The following is a 9,705-nucleotide window of genomic DNA, read 5'->3' on the forward strand; positions in this document are numbered from 1 at the left end:
ACAAATTTCTGTGAACTCGGTGTGCAAGGATCTATACAGTGCTTTATGCTGCTTCTTTCTTAGACTACATGGTGCGATGCAAACGAGAACCAATCAAAAGCATCAGAATAGCATCGCTTTACTGAACCGCCTTTAAATGGCAGGAAGCAACAAATTAATATTATTCAACATATCCTAGCTTTTTGCTGAAAATATTGAGATGTAACCCCCTTTGTAGGCCTAATCATTGACATTTTCATAAGGAACTGTAATTCAATTAGTCATTATTTTTCCTCAGTAACTGTAATTGTTTACAGTGACTTTGTAATTAATTTACGTAATGCCGTTACGTGTAACTAGTTACTCCACAACACTGACGGTTGAGGTCCTCTCCACTCTAGGGGTGGTACTTTGCTCCAACTCAGATCAAACTCATCTGCCTATAGCTTTCTAGAAATCCTGAAGACATTGATTGCTTTGCTTTGGTGTGTTTGATTAGGGTTGGAGCTAAACTCTGTTGGAATGGATCTAGAGTGTGAAAGTGGCCCACCCTTCCTATATAAGTATCTCATAATATTGTTAATCTTGAGAAAGATATCGAAAGATTAAAGATGTATCATGACAGTACTTTGTCTTTTTTGTATTTCAGAGCATAGGAAAGGGTTCTCTCTGGTCTATTGATCCTGACTACAGGCACAATCTGATTCAGGCGCTGAAGAAGACTCCATATCATCCGTATTCCCCTCGGCTTCCAAAACCTTCTACCTCCCCGTCTGCCTCTCCTCAGCAATACCACAGGTAACGCCTCAATGTATCACTCAGGCTTTTTTTGGCGTCCATTTCTTTTTCCTCTCTTTTCTTTTCCTCTGCACCCACCAGTTAATGTTTTTTCCTCTTCGTCGGTTTGTTTTCTTCTGGTACTTTCATTCACACTTTCCATTTTGTGTGGCCCTGAAAAATCCTAGTCCAGACTTTTCCGTTTCTAAATAAAGAGCATGAGCACAAAAACCTATCTTGGTGTGGAATAACAAAATGTGACTGAGAGGACGTTAACTTTACCATGGCATGAATAATTTTGACCGTAAAAGAGCTTTGGATTAAACAAATCTTCTCTTCATCTTTAAGAAAGAGAAGATAGGAAGCCCGAAGGGAAGAAATATCACATATAAGCCTTTCTTTGGTGGCCTCTCTTATGACCTTCCTGTAAATAACACATTGATCTGGTGTGTGAGGGTTTTGGGTCAGTTCCTCACTCATTCTTGAACACTCTGTCAGCAACTGGACATGGTCCTCTGGGGAATCTGTGGGATGTAAAGAAACGGCACATGCTTGCCCTTCCCGAGTCGTTTCTTCTCCTCTGCTGTTGCTGTGACGACCAGAGTACCTCCATGGCAACACATGCATAAGACAGGTGGAACAGTAGCACAAAGCTATTTGTCTGGCAAAAGAAGAAAAAAATAAACCAGAGATAGGACAGACAGTTAGTGCTAAGAAATGCATTATAGGCTTAGCAACACTAAACTCCATAGCAACAGAAAATCTTGGGTTCCTGTTTTCTTACTTTTTCCTTGATTTCCCCCTCCCCACACTTCCTCTTGTGGGATGAAGGACCTGCTCTCAGTAGTCTGTGGTCTCTAGTTCTCTTTTGTAAAAATGAAAGTCAGTTACTGTGTAAACAGTTGTACAGTCAATTATACAGTTGTTCTGTTTACAAACACAAAGCTTTTTAGAAGGCTTTTTGGCTTTCATTTTGCAAATAGCTTTTTTTCATCAGTTGTGGAGTCTTGGAGGCAAACAAGTGAACAAGGTTGAGCCTAGTTAGTACCTGGATGGGAGACCTCTTGTGAAAACTAGGTTGCTGTTGGAAGAGGTGTTAGTGAGGCCAGCAGGGGGTGCTCACCCTGTGGTCTGTGTGAGTCGGGTCCTAACGCCCCAGTATAGTGAAGGGGACGTTATAATGTAAAAATCAACGTCCTTTGGATGAGAAATTGAACCGAGGTCCTGACTCTCTGTGGTCATTAAAATTCCCATGGCACTTCTCGTAATAGAGTAGGGGTGTAACCTGTGTCCTGGCCAAATTCCCTCCACTGGCCATTATCAATCAACTCTCCTCTCCACCTGTAGCTGGTGTGTGGTGAGCGCACTGGCGCCATTGAACTGTGGCTGCCGTCGCATCATCCACGTGAATACTGCACACCGGTGGTGGTTGAGGAGATATCCCCTCATATGATTGTAAATCACTATATATATGCCTCATCCATCCATCCATCCATCCATTAAACCTGATACTCCAAATTTATTGTCTGTTGCTGTAAAAAACAGTTATCGCAGATTATGCTTTTACCTTACTTTAACTCATCAAAATAAGTTGAGCAATTTCTGTTTGATTGGTTTAATGTGACTTAAGTATAACTTGTACAACCAGTTGATTATACTTAATTTCAATGCTGCAAGTGAAGTAAAGTGTTTCAGTTGAAATGGGATGGATTTTTTTTTTTTAAACTGTGGTAATATGAAAGCTTAAATAGTTTTACATGGTCTTTAGATGGTCCAAGCTAGTTTAGATGGTTTATTTCATAAAAGATGTGATGTAACGTAAGTAGCAACAGGTTCTTTCTTCAATATTGTGATCTATAGCCATGTAAAATGGATTGGGTAGTTGTGGATTGGATCGAGGCAGAACTCATTGCGAGCTTGCCGTCAATTGTAAAAAGGAAGCGGGGTTTAAGCTGACAAAATGATTGGAGAAGTCCGGCATAAAAGTAAAAATTAAAAATGCCAATGTTTTTTTCCTCTTATAGCACCACCAAGTGGCCAAGCTCTGCAAGTTTTTTTCCATGTGACCTCAGATTCAGCTCTTACATATGTGTTCTGAGTCTGGAGAAGATATCTCATTCTGTTCAACAGTTATAAGCATTTTAGTAAAAGCAGCCCTGTCCCTTTCGCACGTTTTGGCGTCCCTTTGCGATGGTGAGTCGAAAGTTCAACTTCATTTTCTTTTTTATAATTATTGATATTCACTCTCTGAGGAATCTTTCTGCTCTGGTTTGGTTCCGATCGGGGGCAAATTCTAGGACTAGTTCGCAAAAGTAAGGTTTTCAAAAAAATGAGCCAAGGATTGCAACAATAAGACACGTGAGCCTGTGATTAACAGTTTAGGAGTTATGAGTGATTTCATACTTTTGACCACTGTAGCACCCCTGTTAGGCCGATTGGGGCGAGCCTTGGTGACGTTGTAGGTGGTGCGAGTACTACCATCCCGTCACGTTTCAAGTCTCTATGACCTTCGGTTTGGTTTGCGTGGAGGTTGCTAATCCTTGGCCATTCTAACAATTACAATAGGGTTTCAGCGCTGTGCGCTTGAACCCCTGATTAAACCATGCATGGATTGTTTAAAATAAGATCAATAACATGCATTTAGAAATAAGATTGGGTGAATTGTCATTTCATGTTGTAATGAGTGGCAATGCTTTACTTTTTTTTAATACTGTATAGTTGTAATTTAATTTTGATATATATTTCTTTAATCTATATCCACTGGCATACTAATGCAATTAGAAATGCTCATACTCATTTAAAAGATTTTGCATTTTACGACAGTGGGATAATTTTTACAACATTAGGATAATGAGATAAGATAAATGCGATGTCAGTCTGCTCGTCTGTGAACCTCAACACCCCCAACTGTTCCTATCACTTAAAAAAATGATGCTCTTGGTTAGTTTGAGTTTCTGATTTCAGGACTAAAGGAGTGAGTCAATCTAAGTTAAAGGATAATATCGATTGTTATTGGATGTACAAGCCATTTGGATCCATTGCTGTGGACAGTCTATAATGAGTAATCATGGTAAATAATGGGATTTCCAAGCCTCGCCAGAAAGTCTGTACTTGTTCAATTAGATTCTTGCTCTACCTCTCAGTCTCCAGTTTGCATTCCACACCATCATATCTCCTATACTTAGACTGTGACTAGGATTTCAGAAGTTCATAAAACAAAAGTTTTTTCATTATGTGATTTTATCACTCAATGCTTTTCACAGTATCTGGATTTTCTCTCATTCTCGCTCTGTTTATAACCCTCAGTCCTCCACTATGGCCAGGAAGTCCACTCTTCAGAAAGAATGGAGGAGTGCTCTTACAAGGTAAAAGCCCTATGTTTTTTGCCATTTCTTCTAATCTGTTTCTTAAAGACTCCATTATAATCAGGGGTTTTGTTGGTTTTAATCCATTTATTAGCTTTGAAACCACGTACTCCTCACTGTTGATAAATTAGCCTATAGTGAATATACACTACCATTCAAAAGTTTGGGGTCAGTATGATTTTTATTTTTTAAGTCTTATGCTCATCAAGGCTGCATTTAGTTGATCAAAAATACAAGAAAAACAGTAATATATTTTACTTAAGTTTTCTATTTTAGCATATTTTAAAATGCAATTTATTCCCGTAATATTAAAGCTGAATTTTTTTGTATAATTCTTCAGTCTTCAGTGTCACATGATCCTTCAAACATCATTCTAATATGCTGCTTTGCTGCTCATGTACATTCATTATTTTCAGATTGGAAATCATTTGTGCTGCTTATTTTTGTGGAAACCATGATGCATTTTTTCAGGATTTTTTAATGAATAGTGAATTCATAAGAACAACATTTATTTGAGATAGAAATTTTTTAAATATCGACATGTCTTTACTGTCATTTTTGATCAATTTAATGCATCCTTGCTGAATAAATGTTAATTTCTTTCAAATAAATAAAAATGACTTAATATAGTACTTAATATACTTTTTTTTTTTTTTTTTTTACAATTTACAGTCTGTCTTTTACAGGAAAACGGAACAAAAATAGTGATGACTCATCCTGTACTACATGGATTTTTGTCCAATCAAATAATTAAAATAAAATAACCCACCTCCTAACACCACCTGTCACCATCCAGCAATAATTGTAAAAATAATTTTAAAAAACGTGACGAGCCCTCTAATAAGTCCCACTCAAACTTCCAGTTTTAATAGGAAATATGTCAAAACAGGAAAGAAAACTGTGCCTGTCAAGTGATTTAATGCGCCCTGTAAAAGCACCTTGCAAGAGATCCTTGACTTTGATTTTATAAAAAAAAAAAAAAAAAACCTCTATCGCACAAATGGGAATCATTCCTTTTTTCTTTTTTTTTTTTTACCGCTGATTCTCTCATTTCCCACAACTGCTCCTTCATCTCTCTCTTTCAGTCCATCTGTTTGTCTCTCTCTCTCTTTTGCTCCCTGTTGGTGTCCCGGCCGTTTAAATGCCCATTCGATTCCAATCAGGGTGCTCTCTTTCCACTCCACCGCGAGCAGCTAAATGGAAGGAAATGGATACATTATCTGTCTGTAGTGGCTCCTCTCTCCTTCTCGTCTGCTCTTGATAATGGAATAATGGAGGCAGAGCTGCCTGTGAAAAGTGTCTGAGCAGGGCTATTGGCGTTTGAGTGATGTGAATGTCTTGATGGCTGTCTACATAAAAGCAAAGCGCTCAGTGTGTGTGTGTGTGTGTGTCAACTGCTCGACCGGACAGTCTTAGCTCAAGGCCGCTTCACTTAAGCTTGCTACTAGCTTACAGTTTGTGAGTGGCTGGACACCTGTGAAGGCTGTCTAGTGTCCTTTTGCCGTGTCCCTTAAAGCAATAGTTCACTCAAAAATGAAACTTCTGTCATCATTTATTCACTCTCAGGGGATTCACTTTCCATTTGTTTTCCTGCTGTGAAGCCTGTAGCGGTGGATTGAATACTATTATTGACCTTACAGCAAATCAGTTGAGCGAACATAATGTCACCTAGTTAATATTTATGATGAAATGGTTTATAATGTGTCCATCCTACTTTTCACTCACCTTCATGTTGTTCCAAATACAAATGACTTTTTAAGTTTGAGATGTTTAGCAGAATGTTCATGCTGCTCTTTTCCATGCAGAAAGGTGGCAAAAGCACCATGAAAGTAATTCATATGACTTACATGCTACACTAGCTTTACAGCAATACAGTAGCTTTGTTTGAGGAACATTTTCAGGTGAATTTTTCCAGTGAGGTGGACAAGATTATTCTCAGGGTGATGTTCTTCAGATTTATTAGGGCTGTGGTTCTCGACCGGGGCGCCAGGAACCACTAGAGGGCATCAGCACAATTCCAAGGGTCCCATAAGATAGCTTAAGTTGGTTTAAAATAAGCTAAATTTGACCTAAAAACAACAAAAAATCTAGATGTAAACTAACATATATTAACATATCACCTTTTTTTTGTTTGTTTATTCCCTCATTTATACAGGTTTTGAAGACTGGATAATAAGAGAATTACAATTTTTAATAGTTCTGTCTCTAAAAAATTCTATCAGATGAGAAATTGCTATTTTAATTATTTTTAAATTATATTTTATATTGAAAAAAAATGGTAAAATCCCCTTGTACTACTGGAAAATTCAGTTTTTGAACATTTTGAAATTACAGAATATAATTATTTTCTTTAATTATCTTAATATATCCTCTGTAAACAAATCAAAACAAGCAAACCATTTTGAAAACAAGTGGCTTTGTCATTATTGCAGAAGTACCATAAATATCTTACTCTACATGGAGGGCCTTTGATTATTATCTTGGGCAGTGAGGGGCCTTGAAATCAAAAAAGTTTTTCAGTTCTCCTAAGCATTTCTTTAAGATATTTATCAGTAATGTAGAGGTTGTATGAGCAAAACAATAGCTCAGAGAGGAGCATAAACAAATAGGTTGAATAGGAGTAATGTAATGCAGTCCAGTATATTTTCTGTGTGTATTTTATGCCATGTGTTGTAAATGGGGTTTGTTTTTCACAGTTCCACAGAGAGTGATACAGCATAGCTCACGTGTTGCCGCTCAGGGGCTCTTTCCGGTTATCAGACCCCTTCCTTTGAGTCCTGTGAGCAAGAGGACCACAGCTGTGAGGTTAGTATATCCTTCTCCATCAGAGTTGTTCTTGTTAACTCAACAATTGAAATCGTTTTTGGTAATTGAAAAAAGCTCAAATAAAATCTAATGTTGGCAACTAACTGAAGTGAATAGATTTAATTTGAAGTACAAACATTTACAAAATGAAATGATGAAACTAAAACTCAAACAAAAATGAAAGCAAAATAGAGATATTAACAATAATAAAAATGGCAAAAACACACACAACTGAAATGAAACTGTATTATATCATATTAATAATTACTATAATAGTGAATAAATAATACATTTCTTGTCTTTAATTCATATAAATGGAGCTGACAGAAGAAAATGCAAATGCAAAGCTGTTTAAACAAAACTTTTGTCTTGTTTTATAACATTAAAATATTTTTTCAATGCATTTTTTTTTACATAAAACTTAGTAAATTTTGTTAGATTTTTGCTTAAAACAAGAAAAACATATTTGACTATGTAAAATAAAGACAAAGATCAAATACTGTATATTGGATGTTTTCCAGTATAGGCTATTTAATTTAGTTTATTTTCCATATTATTACATTTACAGTACATCTAATGCTTACTTAAATTAGTCTTTAAACACACTAATAACTGAATAGTGCTCTTAGCAAATCAAAAAATGAATAATCATGTTTTATACTGAATATTATATTATTCATATACTATATGTGACCCTGGACCACAAAACCAGTCATAAGTGTCAATTTTTTTAAACTGAGATTTATACATCATCTGAAAGCTATTGTTATGATCGGACAATATTAAACTATTTAAAATCTGACAGATAAAACTATTTGAAAATCTGGAATCTGAGGTGCAAATAAATCCAAATATTGAGAAAGTCGCCTTTAAAGTTGTCCAAATTAAGTTCTTAGCAATGCATATTGCTAATCAAACATTAAGTTTTGATATGTTCACGGTAGGAAACTTACAAAATATCTTCATGGAACATGATCTTTACTTAAGATCCTAATGATTTTTGGCATAAAAGAAAAATTTATAATTTTGACCCATACAATGTATTTTTGGCTATTGCTATTTTGGTTTTGTGATCCAGGGTCACATAAAGCATTTTAAATGGCTCATTTTAGTTTTTATTATTTAATTTTTTATTAATTTAAAATTGTAATATCAGCCATAACATAACACACCATATACCCTGAATACACAGCAAGTCATATTGGATAATAGCGTCTGTGTAACTGTAATACATTTAATGATTTGCCTCTCTCTGTCTGCCTTAACAGATCAGCCCTGGGCGACTATCTGACTCGGGGGAAAAACAGCCTGCGCAGTGACTCTCCTCCACCCAGCGATGATCAGCAGGAGGACCACACATACAGCAGCTCGCAGTCCCTAAATATAAAGGGGGACATTTCTTCCTCCCTCTCCTCCTGCTCCACTCAGGGTTCCCTCTCTGCCCACAGCCCCGGTCAGGAGGTGACGCTCACTGAGGTCAAGGAGGAGCAAAAAGACTTTCCACTGGACGCCACGCCACCTCCTTCCCAGCTGCTCCAGCGCAGAAGACTGCTGTGGACCAAAGGTCACCTACGGACCCCCGGCGACACGCTTCCCCTGAAGAAGAGACGGGCGGAAAAGCTCCTGGTCAAAGAGGAGGAAGACGAGGAGATGGAGGCGGCGGGGTCGTTACTTCACCTGGCCGGCGTGCACACCGGCGTGAATAAAAACGCTCTGCGTACGTGTAAGAAGGAGCTGAAAGAGGAAGCCAATGATTAGCAATGAACGAAAATCCCATTAACGCAGATCTAAATACTTCTGTTCCAGGATATCAGGTGAATTCTAGTCAGTTGTTGCAATATCAATAAAATCACTGTTGTCCCTTGTCAGATTTGATTTCCAGGGTGAAAGATTCTCATGTTCATGTTGTTTTGTGCGAATGTGTGTGTGTGTGTGTGCGCGTGTGTGAAGAGGGAAAAAAGCCATAGTAAAATTTGGGTCATTTGAGTGAAAAATGTTTTTCTTTTAATTCATCAAGCTTACCGAACAATTTAAATGAATTAATTATGTTGTAGCAATCCTTCTAGTTCACATGAGAAAGCTGAACGGAGAGATTTTTTATGCTGCTCTCAAGTGTGCCAAAGATATGAAACCTGTTGATGAAAGTGCAGCTAATCCATGCACACTTAGTAAGACCAATAATAGTTTCAAAAAGTAGTAATACCAACCTATATTACAAAAAACATCAGATGAATATCTGGGTCAATGACATGACGCTCAGTTGTCTTGGTCTGGGTTTATTGATTGATTTAAAAATGCAATTCATGCATACAATTAGTTGAATAGACCTTTTCTACGATGGCCATGTTTTAATTTCTCAATTAATAGTGATAGTTTTTTGGGGCATAAAGTTAAAAATGTCAGTTTGATACAGCTGTCCTCATTAAAAGTAGTATGGCATTGCATTTTATTCCTTAAAATATATTATTTTATTAAATTCGTATTATAATAATGAAATATTTTAAAACAAATCATTTTTGGTCTGCTAAATCAAAGTCATGCAACCAAAAAATAAAAAATAGGACCCCTGCAAACTTAAAACATCAGATAATTTGCCAAATAATGACAGTTTTTCAATTAAAAATAATAATTAGACACTTGTATAATGAACGGTGACACCGCATGACATGACTCATATATAGCACGTGTTGTTATGTCATTGACCCATTTATTTATTAAGCAGCAGATGTTTTGTATAAAATGGCCTGTGTCCAGTGGATAACAAATGTAACGGTCAAAT

At 36.8% G+C, this 9,705-nt stretch overlaps 1 protein-coding gene across 1 annotated transcript in view; it reads left to right on the top strand.

Annotated features, from left to right (window-relative positions):
• Positions 1 to 9,471, top strand: part of LOC306843843 (forkhead box protein N3-like) — a 34,075-nt gene extending 24,604 nt beyond the window's left edge. The window contains exons 3-6 of the mRNA XM_079375530.1: positions 629 to 777; positions 4,063 to 4,121; positions 6,818 to 6,926; positions 8,195 to 9,471. Of these exons, the coding sequence (XP_079231656.1) occupies positions 629 to 777; positions 4,063 to 4,121; positions 6,818 to 6,926; positions 8,195 to 8,684 (807 nt within the window). The 3' untranslated portion in view covers positions 8,685 to 9,471. The remainder of the gene's footprint in view (positions 1 to 628; positions 778 to 4,062; positions 4,122 to 6,817; positions 6,927 to 8,194) is intronic.
• The last annotated feature ends 234 nt before the right edge of the window (positions 9,472 to 9,705 follow it).

Source organism: Barbus barbus, assembly GCF_936440315.1.
Source record: "Barbus barbus genome assembly, chromosome: 24".
Classification (NCBI taxonomy): domain Eukaryota; kingdom Metazoa; phylum Chordata; class Actinopteri; order Cypriniformes; family Cyprinidae; genus Barbus; species Barbus barbus.